A 25,001-nucleotide genomic window follows, 5' to 3' on the forward strand; every position below is an offset into this window, starting at 1 on the left:
GACAGAGGAGACTGGCAGGCTACAGTCTAAAGGGTCGCAAAGAGTCAGACACAACTGAAGTGACTTAGCATGCACACACAAAGGATGTTTACAATAAAAGCCATTAGCACAAAAGTGCCATTAGCACAAGTGTGCTGTTGGGGGAATGAGGCATTTACTCATTGTTCAGTGCTGTTTCCATCTACAAATTTATACTGAATAAACTTGATGGAGGTAGGAAACCTTTTCTTTAAATCAAAATAACACATACACAGTATAAAAAATTGAGTTCTATAGACTCATAACTAACAATGGCATTCATCTTCCCAGCACTCTCCAGAGGCAACCACTTTCAGTTCTTTAGTTATTTCTTCAGGTATTAATATTTGTGGGCTTCCCAGGTGATACTAGTGGTGAAGAACCCGCCTGCCAATGCAGGAGAAGTAAGAGACTAGGGTTTGATCCATGGGTCGGGAGGATCTCTTGGAGGTAGACATGGCAACCTATTCCAATATTTTTGCCTGGAGAATCTCATAGACAGAGGAGCCTGGTGGGCTACAGTCCATGGGGTCACAAAGAGTCAAATATAACTGAGCGACCAACACACTTTTACAACACTTATTCCCTCCCACGCACACTTCCTCTCTCCTTTCTAACATAGTATACCATAATTTTTTGTTAATATTGTGTGTTTATATATTCTAACTATGTAAATAATCAAAGTTAACCATGTAGCTTACTATGATTATATTTTTCTTTTATAACTTTGTTGTTTGTGTAGTCAGTAGTTGCCTTGCCTTTTATTTGGTTATTTTTTATTGACCTATTGTTTCTTCATTAACACCTTTAGCAGAAGTGTAAATCTTCTTCTAGTAAGTTTAAATGACCAGGTAATCTATTACTTTCAATATTAGTTTTCGTTGGCTATATCCTTCCTAGAGTTCTCTGCTCTCCTGCTTCAGTCTGTATGAGATAACAATTATCCTTGTAGGATTTCTCTTTATTTTTATTCCAGAACTCTTTTTTCCCCCTTGTTTTTTTTTTTTTTTTTGTCATGTGATCTTTTTTATTTATTTATTTATTTTATTTTTCTCTCTCTTTTTTTTTCTTTTTATTGGTTGGAGGCCAATCACTTCACAACATTTCAGTGGGTTTTGTCATACATTGATATGAATCAGCCATGGATTTACATGTATTCCCCATCCCGATCCCCGCTCCCACCTCCCTCTCCACCCGATTCCTCTGGGTCTTCCCAGTGCACCAGGCCGGAGCACTTGTCTCATGCATCCCACCTGGGCTGGTGATCTGTTTCACCATAGATAGTATACATGCTGTTCTTTTGAAATATCCCACCCTCACATTCTCCCACAGAGTTCAAAAGTCTGTTCTGTATTTCTGTGTCTCTTTTTCTGTTTTGCATATAGGGTTATTGTTACCATCTTTCTAAATTCCATATATATGTGTTAGTATGCTGTACACATGAAAAGATGCTCAACATCACTCATTATTAGAGAAATGCAAATCAAAACCACAATGAGGTACCATTACATGCCAGTCAGGATGGCTGCTATCCAAAAGTCTACAAGCAATAAATGCTGGAGAGGGTGTGGAGAAAAGGGAACCCTCTTACACTGTTGGTGGGAATGCAAACTAGTACAGCCGCTATGGAAAACAGTGTGGAGATTTCTTAAAAAACTGGAAATAGAACTGCCATATGACCCAGCAATCCCACTTCTGGGCATACACACTGAGGAAACCAGATCTGAAAGAGACACGTGCACCCCAATGTTCATCGCAGCACTGTTTATAATAGCCAGGACATGGAAGCAACCTAGATGCCCATCAGCAGATGAATGGATAAGGAAGCTGTGGTACATATACAACATGGAATATTATTCAGCCGTTAAAAAGAATTCATTTGAACCAGTCCTAATGAGATGGATGAAGCTGGAGCCCCTTATACAGAGTGAAGTAAGCCAGAAAGATTTCCCCTTGTTTTTATGTTAGATTCTTTATTTGCTGGATCTCATCATGTCTCTTGGTGTATTCCATCATTTGGTGGGACAGATCTTCTAGTAACTGCCTGAAGAACAATACGTGATAATTAAATTTTAAGATGTTGCCTCTTTTATGTCTTTATTCTAACCTCACAGTGAAATGACAATTGGCTACATATAGAATTATAGGTAGAAAATTAGTTTCCTTCAAAAATTGAAAATGTTACTCCCTTGTCTTCTAACTTCTAATGTTGCTATTGAAAATTCGGATTCCTTTCATCCTGTTTAAGTGAGCAGTTTTTGCTTTATTTTCCTTCTTTGGAAACTTCTAGGATTTTTATTTATCCTCTGTGTTCTGTGATTTTTTAATGATATGCGTAGCATTTGTGTCTTTTATAAATTCATTGTACTTGGTGATTTTTTTTTTCAACCTGGCAAATTCATGTACTTCAGTTATGGGAAATTTTTTGAATTATTTCTTCTTTTGCTATAAATTAATTGACCACAGCTGCATGTTTTTCCCCTTTTTCGTCCTGTAATTGATTTCTAGTATCATACTGTTGTAGTCAGAAAAACTACTTGATATAATTTCTGCTGCTGCTGCTGCTAAGTCAGTTCAGTCGTGTCCGACTCTGTGAGACCCCATAGACGGCAGCCCACCAGGCTCCACCGTCTCTGGGATTCTCCAGGCAAGAACACTGGAGTGGGTTGCCATTTCCTTCTCCAATGCAGGAAAGTGAAAAGTGAAAGTGAAGTCGCTCAGTCATGTCCGACTCTTTGCAACCCCGTGGACTGCAACCTACCAGGCTCCTCCATCCCTGGAATTTTCCAGGCGAGAGTACTGGAGTGGGTTGCCATTGCCTTCTCCAGATATAATTTCTATCCTCTTGAATTTACTGAGACTTGTCTTGTGGCCTAGCATATGATCTACTGTGGAGAACATTCCATATGTACTTGAAAAACACGTGTATTCTACTATTCGGGTATGGAATGTCCTGTAGCTATCCATTAAGTCCAGCTGGTCTGTTGTGCCATTTAAAGGCACTGTTTCCTTATTGGTTTTCTGTCTTGAGTGACTGTTCGTTGATGTCAGTAGAGTGTTAAAGTCCCCTACTGTTATTGTATTATTGTTAATTTCTCCCTTTTTGTCTGTTAATATTTGCTTTATATATTTAGGTGCTCCTGTATCAGGTGCCTATTTTGTCTGATACAAGTATTGTGCCCCTGGTTTTGGTCATTTATATTTATATGAAATATCTTTTTAAAACTTTTCACTTTCAGTCTGTGTGTCTTTAGCTCTGATGTGAGTTTCTTGTAAGCAGCATACAGATGGGCCTTTTTTTGTTGTTGTTGTTTTGGTTGTACCATGCTGCATGTGGATCCTAGTTCCCTGACTAGGGCTTGAACCTGTGCCCTCTGCATTGAGAGCCTGAAATCTTAACCATGGGATCACCAAGGTAGTCCCTGGCCTTGTTTTTTAATCCAGTCAGCTACACTGTCTTTCAATTGGAACATTTAGTCCATTGACATTTAAAGTGATTATAAATAGCTATATACTTATTACCATTTTATTACTTTCTGATTTTTTAAATTCTTCTCTGTTCTTTTCTTCTTTTTGTTTCTTCCCTTGTGATTGATGATTTTCCGAAGTCTCTTAAACTGTTCTATTTTTTATTTTTCTTTTTGCTGTTCCAGTTGGGTGATTTTCATTATTCTGCCTTCCAGATCACTTATTCATTATTCTGTATCATTTGGGTCTGTTGTTTAGTCTGTCTAGTGTGGTTTTCATTTTAGCTACTGTGTTTTCAGTTTGATTTTAAAAAATATTTTCTGTTTCCTCATTAAAATTCTCACTGTGTTCATCTGTTCTTTTCCCTAATTCAGGTAGCATTCTTATTACTAATGATTTGGATTCTTTACCTGATAGATGGTTTATTTCTTTTTCATTATTTTTTTTCATGTGTTTTCTCTTGTTCTTTCAGTTAAACTAATTCCTCTGTCTTCTCATTTTCCTTAATTTTCTTTGTCTCTCTGAATTTAGGTGAAGCAGTCACTTAATTGAGGTCTTGAAGGCATGTCATTTTGTGGGAGCATCCCTAAATAATATGTGTGTGCCTGGTGGCTGTGGTGAGAGAGCTAGGTTTGATGTGTGCATAAGTTTTGTCTTTCCTCAGGGTATACTGGCTGATATCACCTTGAAGGAGATGGAGCTAGGGACGAAAGTGTTAGAGCCTGAGCTAGGTGTGACCTGAGGCTTCTTCGCCGTTTACTGGCCAACGCCACCCTACTGGGGACAGGGTCAGGTCCCAAGTTGCTGGAGTAGAAGCCCTGAGAGTGGGGAGTGTGTGCTTTCCCCACTTCCAGCACCAACACCCTCTCCCTAGTGTGGAGCTGCATCTCAGAGCAAGCAAAATAGTTATGAGTGCTCAGTGTAGGTCTGGGTGTGTGTTATGACAGCTTTGGCTGCAGCCGGAGTCTGGGACTACTTCTGAAGTCTCTGAAAGCCAGTAGTGGCTGTTCTGCTGCTCTTACCCAGTTCAAATGCTGCAGGGTCTGGGCTAGTACCATTCTTCACAACTGAGCACTCTTCTTTGCTGTGGCAGCCCTCATTCTGCCATGTGGAGCTGTGTAGCCACGCACACAGGATGGAATGGGCATTGGACTTAGGCCGGGGTGCACACTGGAGTGGTTATGGGAAACTGCCCAGAACCTCATGTGGTTTTAATTTGTTTTTTTCCCACATTGTTTTGGGAGTAAGTAGGTGTGTTCACACTCTTTACTAGCAGATCCTAGTTAGTCCCACCAGCCCTCCAACCTCCAGCCAAAAGAATTCATCTTCCTGGTTGTCACATCCATAGCTGGAGTGCGCAATATGTGACTCAAACTGTTCACTCCTCAGGAGGATCTCTGCCATTGTATTCCACCCTCTTCTGTGTTTCCTCCCAGGGTCACAGGTCCCAACCTGATCTTTCTTTTTCCCCTCCTTCCTGATTCTGTGTGACTCTTTCTTATAGCCTTGGTTGTACAGAAGTGTTTCTTCTATCTCTGGTTTTCAGTGAGTATTACTTCACACATGGATGTATTTTTTTTTAATGTGTTTGTGGTGGGAGATGAGTTCCATGTCCCCCTGCTATACCATCTTGATTTCCCCTCCCGGCAAGAATGTTATAATAGAGAACTACCAAAGCCGCACTATATTAAATATACACAATGATTACAAGATACATACCATTTCAGTAACCATCAAATGTGAATTATGGTGATGCTGGAATTAAGAAAATACCATATATTCATGTGACTGGGTTCAGTTCAGTTCAGTCGCTTAGTTGTCTGTGACTCTTTGTGACCCCATGGACTGCAGCACACAGGCCTCCCTGTCCATCACCAACTCCTGGAGTCCACCCAAACTCATGTCCATTGAGTCAGTGCTGCCATCCAACCATCTCATCCTCTGTTGTCCCCTTCTCTTCCTGCCCTCAATCTCTCCCAGAATCAGGGTCTTTTCAGATGAGTCAGTTATTCACATCTGGTGGCCAAAGTATCGGAGTTTCAGCTTCAGCATCAGTCCTTCCAGTGAACACCCAGGACTTATTTCCTTTAGGATGGACTGGTTGGATCTCCTTGCAGTCCAAGGGACTCTCAAGAGTCTTCTCCAAAACCACAGATCAAAAGCATCAATTCTTCGGTGCTCAGCTTTCTTTATAGTCCAACTCTCACATCCATACATGACTACTGGAAAAACTATAGCTCTGACTAGACAGATCTTTGTTGGCAAAGTAATGTCTCTGCTTTTTAAAATGCTGTCTAGGTTGGTCATAGCTTTTCTTCCAAGGAGCAAGAGTCTTTTTATTTCATGGCTGCAAACACCATCTGCAGTGATTTTGTAGCCCAAGAAAATCAACTCTGTCACTGTTTCCATTGGGTTATATGCTAATTATTCATTTTCTCTGAAGAGGTCTCAGGTTCTGATAATGGACATATAATGTCTATTTTTGTGATTGAGAATACATTAGATGCTATAATTAACAATTTTATTTTTTTTCTGTACTCTCCTTTTGACACAGTTCCATTTTATTTGCCATACTTTGATGTATCAATAATTGTATTCACTGTTTTTTATCCTCCCATCATCCCATCCCTTACTAAGCTGTTCCCTCTTCAAGTGCGAGTACTTGTTTGTTTGTTTTTTTTTAATTCTGAATGCTTAGCACAGTGCCTGGCCCCTTGGTTGCCACTTAGTAGATGCTTCACAAATGTGGGTTGAATCAAACTGAAAATAATTAGAAGCTGAAACAGAATGATAAATTCTAAAATAATTTTGCTTAGATATTATTGAAAATATAATCTGTGGATACTGAATATTTAGGAAAAGGCAACTGACATTGAATCATTGAATAATTATTGTTTTCCACATATTTTCAAATAATTATCCCATGTACTTCTCAGTAACTTTTTACATAAAATATGCCCTTTAAAAACAGCAAATTATTTATTAATGCACTATTTGTTTGGGTTTTAGGGCAAAACATGATCATAATTTTGAATCTTCTTTATTTTTACCCTACAGATTTTTAAATATCAGGTGATAATTTTCCATTGTATTAAAGGATTATTAACATTTTAAGTCCTAAGGTGAAATTGATCCCTTCTCTGGGGACCTTGATGGTTATTCATAGGCCCTTCATTTCAGTAGGAAAAGACTGTTCTTTCCTGAGTGAACTGCTTTGGTTCTTCATTCAACCAGTTAAAAAAAAAATACTAAAATATACTAAGTAATAATGTTGTGATTAACCATTAGTAAAGGTTAAAATAACCAATCAGGGAAGAAAGAGTGAGAAGGAGGATCTAATCACAGTATAAAAAGATTCACCACAAAATTCTTCAAAACTGTGAGCATTTAGGGCTTCTTTACATTTTTTTAAAAAACTTGTTATAGAGTGAGAACCCAAGAACTTGGTGAGAGCTGCTACCAAATGAGGGAAGTCAACACAGAAATAAAGCTTCTCTGAGACAGTAACTTAAAAGGAGGTTAATTTATTTAACAGTTATTCAAGGCATTAATATGTCATGTTGGAGCTTATTTTTATATTATCTATGAAGCTTGCTAAGGAAATAGTATGAATACTCTTTAGCGCCTAAGAAATACCAATTATAATCATGTTTTAGATACATCAGTTTATTTACAAATTACTGATACACCAATGAAAAATAATCCTTAGTCATTTGAATAACTTCCTTCAAGGGCTTTCTTAATCAAAATAAAGTAAATTTGGCCAGAAAATAGGTTCCATCTACATATATCTTTCACCATGGATACAAGCCTAAATTGACACCTGTCTCAGATTCTTAAGCAGAAACTTAACTAAAAGGCTCTAGCAAGTGTTAGGCAAAGAAAGGTAAAGTTGGATGAGCACCACACAGATATCATGAATGGAAATTCTAGTCCTGTTCCCTAGCAAGCTGATTGAACTTGTATAAATTATTTTACCACCCTATGCATCAGTTTCCATAGCTGTAAATTTAGAGTCCATCAGAGTTGATGGGGGACGATAGTGCATAAATGGACTCCTTGGAAAAACTGCTATTCCCTGCTCAGAGAAATACTTAAGTAACAAACACACACACTTTAGTACATAATTTCAGGGAGTTACTAGGAGAATTAAATAGTGAATATGAAGTACATTTAGTAGGCATTTTAAATCACCCTTTACTTCCTCACATTGGTTCTCTAGCTTCTAAGTTTTGATAAAAGTCACAGAAAAATGTTTTTCAAGTCTCTTTGGGGAAAAAAGTTTTTAAAGTGTACAACTATCAAATTGCATGGATAATATTCCACTTTTCATAAGAAGCCATCTCTTTCATCAGTTAGTAGGATTTGTTTTTTAGAGGAGGAGGTGGCAATCTGTCATCAAAGTGTTGACAAGTGAAATCTGACAAGGTTGAGGTGGTATAGCTGCAGGCAACTTCAGGATTTTTTCACTCTCTTTCCTATTTGAAGAGAAAGGATCTCTTTTTTCATTCTTGCTCACTTTGTAATAATCTTTGATTTATATGCTTTTTAAAATAGTGACTCTAAACTGACAAATTATTTCGACAGTTAGCATTGGTTTAGATAAGAACATTTCAGTGTTCTTTTGTCTTTAACTCATCTCCTTAGGAATTCTTGAAATTCAGTTAATTTTCTCTTCAAAGTTGCATTTCTTTTCTATCTATTCAAGTGTAGCATAAAACTATATTTATGGAATTACAATCTAGAATTACTTATCATGATCACATTGCCAGCATTTCTGTATTCCCTGTCTCTCTATTGTTGTGGTTGAGATACATCCTAAAAAGAGTGAAGTCCATATTTTTAAAGATCAGAAGGGTGGGTACATGTGTTGGAGATGATGGTGAGCAAAGATTTTATGGTTGCTGTTATTACTTGCTTAGGCAAGCATACTTTTTTCCCCTAAAATGCCTGATATAAGCCATTGTGATTATTTGCAGGATCATGGAAAAAATGCACTTCAACTAGACACAAGTCTCTTTGGAATAATGGAAAATTGTGTGCAGTAAAATATTTGAAAAGAGCATCAGCAAACAAGATGTTTGTATTAACAGGAACCTAGAAAATGGCTATGCAAAGGTCAATACTGATCTTTAAATATTAGTGAAATTTAATTTGTTGCATGTAAAGAGTAGTAGAAGAGGAGGAAGCAGGCCACAATGAAGAAGCCATTGATGAGCTGTCCAAATGTCAAAACCGCTTACAATAAAGGAAGTGTTAAATTGATGTGATCTATTTACCTAAGTGAATTAAACAGTTTGAACAGTGCTCTAGAGAAATATTTTCCAAATTTAAGTATAACAGGAGATTTATAAAGATTTTTCCCATGATTTATTTTGGGAAAATGAAGAGACTCCTATTATTCTTTCTAGGTGTAGAATTTCTTCTAGCCTCTTTAAGAGAGTATGGTGCACAACTTCTCTTAAAACAGGAACCTACTGCTTTTGGCTTCGTTTAGAAATAGCATCACCTGACCAGTTGTTAGCAGCTATGAAGAGCTATCTTGGCCTTGGCACTCCTGCACTGCAATAGCTAGATTGAGTTCAAAGAGTTTTCTGTGATGTCATGCCTGATTTTTGAAAAATGTGAATTCTGTGTTCTCTTATTTTCACATATAAAGATAAATTTTAAAAAGAAACATGTCTAATGTATGTAACAAAGGGTTAATATTAATGCACAAAGAATGAGATGGAGAATGCAGTAGAAAGATGGGCAAAGTAAGTACCATGGGAAATGGTAGTCTATAGAAGAAACAGTTGTTAAAAAAATACATGACATGCTGTTTGATCTCTTTACTGAATGGAAAAATGAAACTTAAAACTGCAAGTTTTTTCACCTTTTCATTTTTACCTTCCAGATTGGCAAAAATTAAAAACTTTGTTAATGTCTCATAGCATATTGAGGAAGGACATAGGGAAAAGGGCAGTCATGTTACTGGTGGACATGTAAATTGGTACTGTCATTTTGGAGGCCAGTTTGTCAGTACCTATTAAAATATGAGGTGTGCATATTTACTTTAATAGTATTTTATTTGTAAGATGAAAATAGTCCTGAAACGAGCAGTCATGTTCATTAAGTAAATTATGATCAGTATACAATGGACTATCTGGCACCTTTTAAAAAGACAATGAGATAAATCTTTATATGCTAACAGGATATCCATGCTGTTGTGTTCAGTGAAAAAAAGCAAATTGTATGTTGAGTAAACTACTGTCTTTACTAAAATACAAAACAAATCAGGATGTATATGGACATGCTGTTAAGTACTTCAGAGTCTGGAAGGCCACCTACCATGTGTAATGGGTCCCTTCAGAGTAGGGGGATCTTCTGGGAAGGGAATTCATTTTAACATCAAATACTTTTGTATTTCCATTTTTTAAAACAATTAGTATACATTATGATTATAATTTTAAAACCCAAGAAGACACAAAAGACACAGAGTGTCTAATGGATTTAAAAGTTTCAATCTTCATTTTTTGTACGAAGATAGGTTTTTGTATGCTTTTAGGTTCTGTAACTTATAAAAATAAGGACATGATAGACAGTGTTTTCAGCATACTGCTTTGTGCTTTTGCTTCTGCCATTTGATTGCTTAGTGTTATTTATTAAATTAAAATTTTGTAACTTGAAGTATTTATTACCTTTTAGTATTTATTGACTAGTCTAAATAGATGCTAATTTTCAGATAAATATGTCCTGATTATTTAGGTTGAAAAAGTGTTCTAGATTTCTGGAGTGATCTAGATCTTTATATACTATGAGATAACATGATATAATGTAAAAAAAACTAGATACATTTAAAATAATAATTTAGTAACATTTGGAGATAAATGTTACTAAGGGAACTAGGACATTTATTTGATAACTACTGTTTGAGTAAAATTTTAGGATGAAATTTTCAGTGTTACAAGCAATTAGTTATGTAATACCCACTAATAATGTTCAGTACTTTTCATCTTCAAAGCATTGTACAGAATTAATCTTTACAGTGTTCTTAGAAATGTAGGTCAGTATCATTATCTCTGTTTTTGTAGGTGGAGAAATTGAGACAGAGAGGTTGAATGATTTGGGATAAGTTTATTATAGCCGGATTAGAATTGAGGCATTTTGGGCTCAGAGCCCAGCATTTAGAGCAGTAGAACCACACCTTCTTTAGAAGACTTAATCTTTGTGTCCTTGATAAAACTACTTCTCATTAAACCATAATGAGGTCATCTCTATATTAAAATTCAGAAGCAACAGGTTTGATCACTATACAACCATTTAAACACACACATCGTTTTCTCCTCCATGCCCTTCTGGCTCGGTATCACCTCACTCTGTGTTTCCCATTGTCTCTGTGTTGGAGAATTCCCAAAATACCTATCCTCGACTTTATTTTTCTTCTGGGCTTTCCTTCAGTGGCTTAGGCCTATGGCCAGGTCAGTGGCTAGGAAAATGGAGGTTGTTGGTTGAATTAGTTGAGTCATTCGTTGTGAACAGAATGCACTGGTCCTCTTTTACCCACACATGATGATGGAGCTGTGCTGCTCAGTAGAGTCATGTTCAAGGCAAGGGTCATGTCTGTACAGTAAGCAGATCCCCATATCATGGTGGTCACTCTGGATTCTTCCTTTTTCCTCACTTCTACAATTGATCAGTTCCCATACACCTTTGATACTTTCTTCAAATGATCACTTGAATCTGATGCTTTATTTACATTCCAACTGCCAGCATCCCAACAAGCCCTTGTTGCTAAATATTGGTGGTGTTGTGTTTATTCTTATATAGATCAGTTGTATAAAAAAATCCCTCCAATATTCCCATTCACAAAGTTAATCTTACAGCAGTTCTGATCTGTTGATTCTCCTTTCTAAATTACCTTACCAGATCAGAAACTATTCATTATTCTTCAGTAGAAACTTACCAAAATATAGGAAGTCCTAATTCCTAAGTTTGGCATTTAAAAACTTACTTAGTAAAAAAAACACAACAAAACTTACTTATTATGGAACTGATTTATCTCTTCTATTTGTGCATCAAACCACTTTCTGACTACTCCTTAAATATGCCTTGCATCTTTTGTCTAATTTATGTTTTTGTATATTGTTTCATCTTTTTTCTCTCTCTTTATCAAAGTCTTAACTATCTTCAAATGTCTTCCTACTTTATAAGAACGTTTCTTTATTATCCAACTAGAACATCTACTGAATGCTTATAGCCCTTTGTTTATGTTGCTAAATTTGCATTAATCACGAACTTCATATTACTGTTTCTGTGATTATTTTATCTGCTATGCTAGATTTTAGCTATTTGATAGTAGGGACCCTGTTTTATAAATACCTGTATCTGTGACTCATAGTAAAATGTCAGACACCTAAGGTGCTCAAAGCTTTCGTGATATTTAATTAATAACTAGATATCATAGGACTCTCTGAGGTACAGATGACCCAGTGTTCCCAATACGCCAGTCTTTTGTTTGAATAAATTCAACCTAAGTTTGAAGTCTCTTTGAGACTCCTCTGCTCTTTTACATAAACTTTATTATTGTCTAATTGTTTGGTTCAGTGTTGAATATTTCAAATATCTTTATTTCTGATAATGTGACATTGATTAAATATGTTTATGTGTATGGGTAACAGATAATTAATATAATTCTGTGTAGATGGCAATAGACAAGGAATTATGGGGGAATACACTATATTTTAGGTAATTTTGAAATTACCTAATGATGACTAGAATACCTAACTCAACTAGTGGTTTATTTTAAACTTGTGCTATTTAATTGTCTATAATTTTGTACATTTTAAATTGGTGACTAGATAATCCTCAGAAAGTCTGTTGATAATAAATAACATGTTCTAACTTTATGCCCAAGAAAGATTTCCTTAGGCTCTTTAGGGTATTTTGCTAACATACATTTAATTTTAAATGTCTTGTTAGCCCATGGTATCATCTGTCTTTGTTAAATTGCAGCAGTGTCTTCTCTTGGTTTATTTTTCTTTTCCATTGTGTTTTATATTAGGGTTTTATTTACCCTCAGGCTTCCTTTCCTTTCCAAAGTAGTCAAAATAGCTGACCTAAGAAACCAGGGAAGACAGAGATTCTGCAGATTGATTTAGTGGCAGTCCATAGGGTCACATAGAGTTGGGCACTACTGAGGTAAATTAGCACACACTCACAATCTTAAGACAAGTATTTATTATACTGTGATCTGTTTTGGAAAGAAGGCTTTAAACCTTTTGAAGATGTAACTAGAAAGTGAGAAAGGTTCTCTAAGATCCTCTCATTTTTTTATCCTCAGAATTTGGCTATCATAGATTCTCCCCCTTACAGGAGAACAATTGAGATTTAAATCAAGTTCAGTTGAAATCATGCTTCTTATTCTGTCATGAAGACTGGACATTTGAGTTCAGAATGACCTTCTGAGACATCTGAGCCTGTCATCAACCACCTTATAACATTAAACAGAAAATAAAAAGATATTTAAAAATAAATGAAAAATTATTAGACAATTTTTCTTGTTTGGCTTTTCCCTTCTGCTGTTCTTTTCACTTGGATAATTCTTTTTCCCAGTCAATATTAAGAAAATTTGCTGTATTTTTAGTCATTCATTGTTTTATTCATTTTTCCCTATATAACTACTTTAGGTTTCAATCTAAGTCCTGTGTATTGGGTTTTATCCCTAGAGAAATGCACAGGGGCGCTGAGTAGGGCAGTATTTCTCCACTTTGTTAGGCACTCTCTGTTTCACTGCCTTTTAAAACTTTGGCCACATCCCCTCTCAGAATGCTGAAACCAGAATTCTTCTGAAATTCTTTTCTTTCTTCCTTCAAAAACCACTGTTTATGCACTGATACACTATTTGAATGATACGAGCTCAGTCTTGACTGCTTCCTTCAGGCAGATTTTTCAAACATGGAAATTACAGCATTCTTTTTAACTGGTGGCATTCTTGAGTAAGATGCTAGACCTTTAAAGGTTCTGAGTGTTTGAAAAAACCTGCACAGTTTAAAGATGGCAAGACATGTTGAGGACTAGAAAGGATGTTGATTTGGTCTCCTCCCACCATGTCTATCTAGTAACAATGGATTTTTACAAATATTAAAAAAATTTACCATATTAATTCTTTTTAATTTTATATGGTCTTATTAGCGGATATTTGAAGTTCAGAGGAAAATAAGGATGAATAAGCTACATTTGGCTATCTTTTGCCTGCCCGCTAATGCATGACCCTGCAAAGCCTCCTCCCTCATTAGACATATTTTGGGGAACCTGCAAGAGTTAGTTGTCACATGTATTCATAAATAAGTCCAATCATTTACTGATGGGCACTAGCCATTTTCTTCTCACCTCACCTGCCACGCCTGCTGCATCAACACATTACTGCTGCCACCATGTCTGCTTTTGCTGGGTGTGGATCCTGCTTTGTCTGGAAATCACCACTCTGAGTACAGTAATGTCAAGGGCTGCCAGTCCTACTTATGTTCTACTGGGCACCCACCCCTGTGGCCACTTCGTGACCCTTAAACCAAATATTCCAGGGGCCTTAAAGTAGTTCTAAGTAGAATGTCTCTCTCCGCTTTGTCCTATTCTTTTTTTGTGGGAAACTGGAGCAATATTGTTTATATATCAGAGCATTTTTAGAAACAACTTGTACAGTTTTCTCAGTCCTCCCACCCCCAGTGAAACTACAAATGAATCCTGTTTTCAAGTCCAGATCAAAGGCTCTACACTGTGCTAGTCTCAGAATTTCCCCTTAAGTCCAAATGCAAAGAGTCAAGGCTTTGTACTTGACATTCTGTGATGTCTACAGACATCATTTTGCTTATTCTCCTCCATAATTTCCGAGCAGTTTAGGATTTTCAAATTTAGTAAAGATACGCAGTGGACCACCCACTCCACTACTCTTGCCTGGAAAAATCCCATGGATGGAGGATCCTGGTAGGCTGCAGTCCATGGGGTCACGAAGACTCGAACACAACTGAGCAACTTCACTCTCACTTTTCACTTTCCTGCATTGGAGAAGGAAATGACAGCCCACTCCAGTGTTCTTGCCTCGAGAATCCCAGGGACGGTGGAGCCTGGTGGGCTGCTGTCTATGGGGTCTCACAGAGTCGGACACGACTGAAGCGATTTAGCAGCAGCAGCATGCAGTGGACCTGTGGGTTTTCAAGTTAAAAGCTTCTCTACCTCTTATAAATAATAGCTAGTATGGATTAAAAAGGAGCTGTGGTTGACTCTTCATTTCTGTCATCAGGGGAATGTTTCTTATTTATTTATGGCTGTGCTGGGTCTTTGTTGCTGCTCAGGCTTCTCCAGTTGCAGTGAGCAGGGGCTAGTCTTCGTTGGGGTGCACAGTCTCCTCTTTATGGTGGCTTCTCTTTTGCAAATCACAACTAGGTGCAAGGACTCAGGAGTTATGATGCGGGTGGGTCCAGCCACTCTGTGGCAAGTGGGATCCTCTCAGACTGGGGATTTGAACGCATGTCCTCTCCTTTGGCATGCAGACTCTTAACCACTGGACCACAAGGGAAGTCTCAGGGGAATGTTTTGACAGAATCTTTATTACTGATTGACTTAAACTGAAAAGTAGACTTACAAGTGTAGTCGTCTTTTGATATGTAAGTAAAAGTGTGGCCTTCTGTTTTTGGCTAAAATTTTATCTCTAATTTGCATGATGAAACCTTATTATGTAGCTACTAACAGCTAAACTTCAGCCTTAGTTAGAATTCATAAATTCTCATTATTGGTATCTAAATAAACACTAAATTGAAGTGTGCTTTTATTTTCTAGTATAGTCTACAAGTTATGACTTTAGTGCTCAGTGTCTAAGAAAGTATGTGCCTGTTTCATCATATCTTTTCTTCCCTGTTCCTAGTGAAATATTAATCCATTTGCATGGCCTAATTCAATACTTCCTCTGGTGTAGAAGCTTCTCCACATATAGGTACTTTTCCATTATAAAATCCCTCTTGTACTAAGTCGTTCATTCATTTCTCCCTATGTAAGGTAGTTCAGTTCAGTCACTCAGTTGTATCCGACTCTTTGCAACCCCATGGACTGCAGCATGCCAGGCTTCCCTGTCCATCACCAACTCCTGGAACTTGCTCAAACTCAAGTTGGTGATGCCATCCAACCATCTCATCCTCTGTCATCCCCTTCTCCTCCTGCTGTCAGTCTTTCCCAGCATCAGGGTCTTTTCTAAGGAGTCAGTTCTTTGCATCAGGTGGCCAGAGTGTTGGAGCTTCAGCTTTAGCATCAGTCCTTCCAATTAATATTCAGGTTTGATTTCCTTTACGATTGACTGGTTTGATCTCCTTGCAGTCCAGGGGACTCTCAAGAGTCTCCTTCAACACCAATTTAAAAACATCAGTTCTTTGGCACTCAGCTTTCTTCATGGTCCAACTCTCACATCTCTGCCTGAGTACTGAGAAAAACATAGCTTTCACTATATGGACCTTTAAGATCATGTTTAATACTTCTTTGTTTTTCCATATAAATTTACATGGTGCTAGACATTTGAGTAATAGCAGCAGATACTACAGCAGCAATATTAAGGTAAGTAAATAAAGGTACCCTCAAAATAGTCCTGTGGTAGGTACTTTATTATACCCATTATATGTTTGGGGAAACTTAGAGAAGTTAAGTAATTTATGCAAATTAGTGGGTAACCTGAGAAGTTAGAGAATTTCCCTAGTGGCTCAGCAGTAAAAGAATCCACCTGCAATTCAGGAGACACAGGAGACTTGAGTTTGATCCCTGGGTCAGGAAGGTTCCCTGGAGTAGGAAATGGCAACCCACTCCAGTATTCTTGTCTGGAAAATTCCATGGACAGAGGAGTCTGGCAGGCTACAGTCCATAGGATTGCAAAGAGTCAGGCATGACTGAGCACTGAGCACATATGTACGTGTGTGTGAGAGGTTAGAATAAGAAGCCAGGTAGTTAAGAGTCTAGAGTCCACATATTAAGTTTAATAAGTATGAAATTTATTTAATTTATTAATTGATTCTTAGGTGGTGCCATGACGCATGCAGAATCTTAGTTCCCTGACCAGAGATTGAACCCATGTCCCTTATATTGGGAACTCGGATTCTTAACTATTGGACTGCCAGAAATCCCATTCATTAATTGATTCTTCAATATTCCAGGCCTCACCTATCTGAATGACAAAGGTGTGGTTTACATATTCTAATATAGTAAGTATTTTAGTCTTAAAAAAGTACAACTATGATAATTCTGAATAAGTCTCATGAAACTGACTCAAAGCAATTTCAAAGAACATAGCTTTGGAAATATTTTGAATAATGGCAGCCTCTCTAGTCACTCCCAGGTGACAACTCAGAAAGATAATAGTTGAATTGAAAAATACAGGTTAGTTTTAATATCCCTTTTTCTCTATTGCCTGCTAGTAAGGAACTGCATCCTTCATGGTAATGAGCCCACTAGCTCTCTTACCCCATGTCTATTGTGGCAGCCATCTTCTGGTTAGAATACCGTATCTGGAGGTCGAAGGGTCTTTTGTTTCATCTCTAAACTTTTAAGGCACTTTAGTACAAGGAAGAAAGTGAATTCAGATCAATCCAAAATTTACTATTTATTATAGCCTGTTTTTCGCTACTCTTTTCAACTTCATTTTTCTATTGTTTTCTGCCATGCCTCTTGATCTAACACTGTTGTTTTACTCAAACTACTGTGTATACACTCCCTACACTTCTGTGTACCCCAGTACAGTGAGTGTCCTGTCGTTGCGGGCAGAGTCTGAAAACCTGTCCGTTTAGATTGAAAGCCCGCCTCTACTACCTGCTGGCTATATGTCTTTTCTGTGTCTTAGTTACCTCATTTTAGGATTAATAGTGATACTACTTCAAGGAGTTACATATTTGAGTTAATATCTGTAAAATTTTAGAAGAATGCTTGTCACAGGTAGGTCCATAGTATTATATGCTGCTATCATCATCATTTTAACTAGTGAAATCCTTTGCTTCTCTGAGGTCCTGTGAACATTTTATAATTTCTCAGTAGCTTTCTCAGTGCCCTGCTGTTCCAAGCAGGCTTGAGCCCTTCTGTTATACTGTGAAATTGATTACTCTGCCATTTCAATAATTAGTAACTGTGTGTCATTAGTTGAACATGCATCTGAATCTTGATGATTGTAAGTGCATTGAGGTCAAAAGTAAAGGTAAAAAGACTAACAAAGTCTGTATTGTGTCTAAAATTATTTTGGATTATCATTCATAAATAGTATGGGGAAATATTTTTAGTCACTCCTAATGTTAAAGAAGCTGAGAGCTTTTTTCTCCATGTAATAAATGTCATAAAATATTTTTCAAGCTATTATTTTCATATAGTAGATGTCACAAAATATTCAGAAGTTTGTTGGAAATAACAGTTCTTTTTATGATCTGTATAAAGAAAATGTCAACAGTTTATGCATTTCTAATATACAGGAAAATTTACATGTAGTATAATACTTACATGTATTTCCAAGCAAACATTGGAAAGTTACTTAAATTCCTTTCAAATATTTGTAAAATGTTACTTTTCTTTTTTTTTTCCAGATTGGCCTTCCTCCAATTAGTCAAAATTAATGAAGCGCTAATTAATTTTTTTTAAGTATAAATAATATCCATCACTAGGCCCTGCTGTTAGAACTGGGAGGAAATATAAGATGTAAAGTTTTGCTATCTTTTTAAAAAAATGAATGTAGTATAGAATATCTGGATCTATCATGACATGCAGATGAACAAATTAATTTGAATGCTAATGTGGTTTCACAGAGTTTACATCTAAGTAAATATGTTTCCTATAATAGTAACTATATACCATTTATCTTGGGAATTCCATTTTAATTAGCCTGTTTGCATGTGAAAGATTGCAAATATTTGCTTTTTATATTAAAAATGCACCACAGAATATTTTTGTACTTAATAACTATCTAGCAGATATTTCTTTTCCTTTAAATACTAAATAATTCTAAATATACTGAGTTGTAAAAATCATATATTATTGGAAACCCAAATATATATATATTCTTCTTACTATGTTTCTCAATGTGATGATGTACTAAATCTAGGAAAATGATTTTTTTTCCATTTATTTATGGATGGTTAACTAAGGATATATTAAATTGTGTTTATTCTGATGATCCATATCTCAAATATCAGTAGTGACAAATGATTCTTCTTATTATTTCTAAGGGATCTTGATTTTATTGGCAATAGAAGATAATTAATTGACACCTCTTCTTAATTATTTTTTAAACAGGATAGAGATTCCTTCTGCCATCAGATGTCATTCTGCTTGACTGAACTACACCTGTGGTCTTTGAAGAATACCTTACACATTGGCGGTAAATAAACTGGATTAATTTAAATATTTTTCAAATATAAGTTACAACAATATAAATACCTAATAGCAAAGGTTAGAGCCTAGATTCTCCGTGAAACTGCACCATTTTCTTTATACTTAATGAAAAATGGGCTGGTGGAAAGGAATTTCTTTTAGTTAACTCTAATTAACTTATTTTTTTTCAACTTGAGTTACATTTTCTGTTTAAAACATTAATTTTATCAATCTAATATCTATTTCCTCTTAAGATATATGTAAGATTTTCTAGCTTTTTTCCCTGAGATTGTTCATAATAACATGTTTATATTCATAAATATTTACAGGCTTGCAAATGGTAAATGCATTTCTGTTTGATATAAAAGGAGTATTTCAAACATACAGCTCATATGTACAATTGTATCCTTGTTTTTTGCATTTTACATTTTTTCGGGAAGGGAGTAATGTAAATCTGTTTTAACAATGTTTATTAGTATTTGAGGATGAAGTATATATCATTAGGAAACATCTTTTAAAAAATCTTTTCCTTTTGAAAATCTAAAGCAACTCTTGTATTTAGGAGGACATATGTATTTAAATGTCTTCAGCATCATTTCTAAGAAAACGGTTTACCTTGCAAAGCATTGTTTATTTATAACAAATATAGAACTACAGATGCTGTCATTATAATTTCATTACATTTAATGTGCTTAAAATATGTAAGGAAAGAATTTCCAGTTAAAGTGGACTTAACACACACTTGCTTCCTCCCAAGATTCTTCTAAAATGAGAGTAAATGAATTACTCTAATAAAGGTGTAAACCCACAAGGACTAAATGACTAGGAAAGGAGACAATTGCTGTTGAGTTGTTTTTGGAAGGCATAGAGAAGTTACCAAAGCTCAAAAATCTGAATATCAGATGTCTACAGAAAATTCCACTGACAGCAAACTTGGGTTTCAAAAGTCTTGAGAGGTACAGAAATTTGAGGAGTCAGATAATGCAAAAGGATGAGACTGTGGCATGAGGTGATCAGAAAGAGACTTGAAAATCTATGTAAGAAGTAGTGAGACACTGGAAATATTTGATTTTGGGAAGTTCAAAACTAGCTGCAATGGAAAAAGATAGGGGAGAGGTGCTGAACTGAAAACAGAGAAAACTGAAATGAAAGCCTACATAGGAATATTCTTAATCCCTTAGAATCAAATTAATCTTAACCTCAGAATGTCACAGAAGGAAGAAGTTGAGGGAGTCCTCTCTGGAGAGACTACTTGGCCCCAGAAGGAAGGCCTATTTACATTGATATTTAACGTGGTCTTCTAGTGAAACACCCAGATCCCTGAGTGGTCAGTGAAACCCACTGTTGGCAAGCCCTGTTCATGTATATTGAGCTTTTAATCAGCTTTTTAGTGCCTCACTTTTAAATATAAGCAGCAAGAAATGAAATATAGATGTTTCAGGAAACAGTTGAAAATTATATTAATTTTTTGGAAAGTAAAAGTATGTAGCAGAAAAAAATTTTTAATTCAAATGAGTAAAAGAAATTGGGGGAAAAAAAACAGGGGAAGAAACTTATTTCACTGCTGATGAAAGTATGAGTTGGTCCAACCGTTTTAGGAAATAATTTGGCATTACCTGTTTTGCCCTGTTGTTGTTGTTCAGTTGCTCAGTCGTGTCTGACTCTTTGCGACCCCACGGACTGCAGCTTGCCAGGCTTCCCTGTCCTTCACCGTCTCTCAGAGCTTGCTCAAACTCACATCCATTGAGTCAGTGATGCCATCCAGCCGCCTTGTCCTCTGTCGTCCCCTTCTCCTCCTGCCTTCAATCTTTCCCAGCATCAGGGTCTTTTCTAATGAGTTGGCACTTCACAGCAGGTGGCCAAAGTATTGGAGTTTCGTACAGTAGGCAAAGTAGGCTGATCAGTAATTCAACTCCTAGATATTTACCATAGTGAAAGCCTTGATAACTTGAGTGCACCGGGACACATGTAAGAAAATGTTCTTAATGGTACTCATCCTTAACTAGAAACCATCCAAATGTCAAGCAGCAGAAGAATTAATAAATATATTTATGCAACAGAGAAAATGAATGAGTTGACACTGTATGCAACAACATAGATGAATGTCAGGAATATGTTACAGGGAAAAAGTTTAAAAAGTAAGCTGCAGCATACATACAATATGTTTGCACTTAAAGTTCAAAAACAGTGGCTAAATTAAACAATGTATTGTTTCAGGAGACAAGTATATGTGGAAGAACTATAAAGAACATTAGATTATAAACACAGAATTTAGTATAGCTCTGACAAGGAAGGGAGTGGAAGTGAAATAGTAAAGGGCACACAGCAAGTTTAAGGATAATGTTCTTAGGAGAGGGTTTGAGATGTTAGCATAGGAAGAGCCTGAACTCACCTCTTCCCATAGGCACAACAAATTTAATTAAGTACATATGGAACATGGATGAAGAGAGCCTCTACAACAAAAGGTAAAAGGATAGCACTGAGATGGGTAGGACAGACAGACAGTATTGCCAAGAGGAAAAACCACATCCCAGCCGCAGCAATCCACAACCGGGAGAGAGAACAAAGGTACAAATCTTCTCTCTCAGTTGTGAGGGATTCAGGTTCCACATCAGCCATCCCAACCCCTAGATCCTACGCAGGAGAGACAAGCCCCTAAAATACCTGACTTTGAAAACCAGTGGGAAATGAATCCAGGAAAATTATAAAACTGCAGGGGACAGAAAACCCACTCCTGAAGGGAGGCAGGGAAACTCAGTTGATCTGAGTGTTCCACACAAAACACAAGATTGAGAAACATATGGACTGTAGGTAAAGGGGACCCAGTTACTAATCTTAAAGCATCTGCCAGAGAGTCAGGAACCAACTGGGACACTCCCTGGGAACTGACATACTGGCTGAAGACAAAAAAAATGTCTGCGTGCAGGACTGCAGCATGCCGGATTGGAGTTCCCCAGCCAGTGGTTGAACTCTTGCACTCTGCAGGGGAAGTGTGGAGTCAGCCACTGGACTGCCAGAGATGTTACAGGACATTTCTTATGAAGACCACTCCTTCACGACTGGGAAAGATAACTGATTTCCTTAATACATAAACGTAAACAGGGAGACTTAGGCAAAATGAGACAGAGGGGTACATTCCAATCAGAAAATACAGCAAAAACTTCAGAGCTATGTCAAGGCTGTATGTTGTCACCTTGCTTATTTAACTTCTGTGCAGAGCACATCATGCAAAATGCTAGGCTGAATGAAGCACATGTTGGAATCAAGATTGCTGGGAGAACTATCAATAACCTCAGATATGCAGATGAACCAACCTAATGGCAGAAAGTTAAAGATCCTCTTGATGAAGATGAAAGAGGAGAGTGAAAAAGCTGGTTTAAAACTCAACATTCAAAAACTAAGATCATGGCATCAGGTCCCATCACTTCATGGCAAGTAGATGGGGAAACAGTGGAAACAGTGACAGATTTTGTTTTCTCGGGCTCCAGAATCACTGCAAATGGTGACTACAGCCATGAAATTAAAAGGTTATTGCTCTTTGGAAGAAAAACTATGACAAACCTAGATAGCATATTAAAAAGCAGAGACATCACTTTGCTGACAAAGGTCCGTATGGTCAAAACTATGGTTTTTCCAGTAGTCATGTACAGATGTGAGAGTTGGACCAGAAAGAAGGCTGAGTGCTGAAGAATTGTTGCTTTTGAACTGTGGTGTTGCAGAAGACTCTTGAGAGTCCCTTGGACAGCATGGAGATGAAACCAGTCAATCCTATAAGAAATCAACCCTGAATACTCATTGGAAGGATTGATGCTGAAGCTGAAGCTCTTATACTTTGGCCGCCTGACGTGAAGAACTGACTTATTGAAAAGGACCCTGATGCTGGGAAAAGTTGAAGATAAAAGGAAAAGAGGATGGCAGAGGACGAAGTGGTTAGATAGCATCACCAACTCAATGGACACGAGTTGGAGCAAACTCTTAGAGATAGCGAAGGCCAGGGAAATCTGGCGTGCTGCAGTCTGTGGGGTTGCAAAGAGTTGGACATGACTTAGCAACTGAACAACGATAACAACAATAATAATCTATTTAGTGTGCAGTAACATTATGTCTTTAAAAACATTGTATATACCTTAATTAAAAAGTATTTTATTGCTAAAACTGCTGAACATCATAGGAACTTTAAGCAAGTCTTAATCTTTTAGCTGGTGGAGGGCCCTGCCTCATTGTTGATAAGTTTTGGTTGCTGAAGAGAGCCTATGGTAATTTCTTAAAATAAGACGACAGTGAAGTTCTCCACATTGATGGACTTTTCACAAATGATTTCTCTATAGCATGCAATGCTGTTTGTTAGCATTTTTACCTGAAGTAAAACTTTCAAAACTGGTGTCAATCCTCTCGAATCCTGCTGCTCTTTTATGAACTAAGTTTACATAATACTCTAAATCCCTTGTCATCATTTCAGTAATCTTCATAGCATCCATACTAGGAGCAGGCTTATTTTATCTCAAGAAACCACTTTCTTTAATCATACATAAGAAGCATCTCCTTAAGTGTTAACGTATTCTCATGAGATTGCAATGAAATTCAGTCTCATCTTCAGACTCCACTTCTAAATCTAGTTCTCTTACTGTTTTCACCACATTACTACCTCTACTGAAGTCTTGACCTCTTCAACGTTGTCCATGAGGGTTGGAATCAGCTTTTTCCAAACCTGTGTTAATGTTGATATTTTTACCTCTTCCCATGAAATATAAATATTCTTAATGACGTCCAGAATGGAGTTGCAAAGTTGGACACAGCTTTGCAGCTGAACAACTAGAATGATGGATCCATTCCAGAAGTTTTTTTTCTTTCTTTCTTTTTTTTTTTTGCCATGCCACATGGCTTACAGGATCTTAATTCCTGGACCAGAGATAGAAACCAGGCCCCAGCAGTGAAAGTGATGAGTCCTAACTGTTGGGCCACTAGGGAATTCCCAAAAGGTTTTCAGTTGAATTTGCCCAGATCTATTATATGGATCACTATTTATGGCAGCTATAGTCTTAAGAATTGTTTTTTGTAAACCATGAGACTTGAATGTCAAAATTATTCCTTGATCCATGGACTGCAGAATGATTGTTATTCTAGCAATCATAAAAACAACATTAATCTAACTGTACATCTTCTGTCAGTGTTCTTGAGTGACCAGATGCATCGTCAATGAACAGTAATATTTTGAAAGAAGTCTTGGTTTCTGAGCTGTAGGTCGCAATGGTAGGCTTAAATTATTCAGTAAGCCATGTTATAAACAGATGTGCTGCCATCCAGGCTTTGCAGCCATTTATAGAGCACATCAGAGTGGATGTAGCAGAATCTTCAGGGCCCTGGGATTGGTTGTGCATTGGCTTCTACTTGAAGTCACCAGCGGCATTAGCCCCTAACAGGAGAGTCAGCCTGTCCTTCAAAACTTTGAAAATAGTCATTGACTTTTCCTCTCTAACTATGTAATTTCTAGATGGCATCTGCTTTCAATAGAAGGTCGTTTATCTACATTGAAAATTTGTTGTTTATCGTAGGCACCTTCATTAATTGGGACTTAGCAGGTGGCTCAGTGATAAAGAATCCACCTGCCAATGCAGGAAACGCAGGAGATGTGGCTTCGATTCCTGGATTAGGAAGATCCCTTGGAGGAGGAAATGGCAATTGACCCCAGTATTCTTGCCTGGGAAATTCCATGGACAAAGGAGCCTGGCAGGCTATAGTCCATGGGGCTGCAAAAGAGCTGGACCCAACTGAGCGACTGAGCACAAGCACTTCATTAATTATTTTAGCTAGATCTTCTAGATCACTTGGTGCAGGTTCTACAAATACACTTGTTACTTCACCTTGTATTTTTATGTTCTGAGTATGGTTTCTTTCCTTAAACATTGTAAACCAGCCTCTGTTAGCTTTAGACATTTCTTCTGCAGCTTCTTCACCTCTCTTAGTCTTCATAAAATTGAAGTTAGGACCGTGTTTTGCATTAGGCTTTGGCTTATGGAATGTTATGGCTGATCTGTCCAGGTTGCCAACTCTTTCTCCATTATCACCAATAAAAGTGTTTCTTATCATTTCTTATCATTTGTGTGTTCAGTGGAGTAACACTTTTTCCTTTAAGAACCTTTCCTTTACAGTCA

General features: G+C 37.0%; 1 protein-coding gene across 1 annotated transcript in view; it reads left to right on the forward strand.

Moving 5' to 3' along the window:
* Positions 1–25,001, forward strand: part of WDPCP (WD repeat containing planar cell polarity effector) — a 296,203-nt gene that overhangs the window by 75,091 nt on the left and 196,111 nt on the right. Inside the window, exon 3 of the mRNA XM_061156106.1 lies at positions 18,772–18,856. Within this exon, the coding sequence (XP_061012089.1) occupies positions 18,772–18,856 (85 nt within the window). The remainder of the gene's footprint in view (positions 1–18,771; positions 18,857–25,001) is intronic.

Source organism: Dama dama, chromosome 11 (assembly GCF_033118175.1).
Source record: "Dama dama isolate Ldn47 chromosome 11, ASM3311817v1, whole genome shotgun sequence".
NCBI lineage: Eukaryota > Metazoa > Chordata > Mammalia > Artiodactyla > Cervidae > Dama > Dama dama.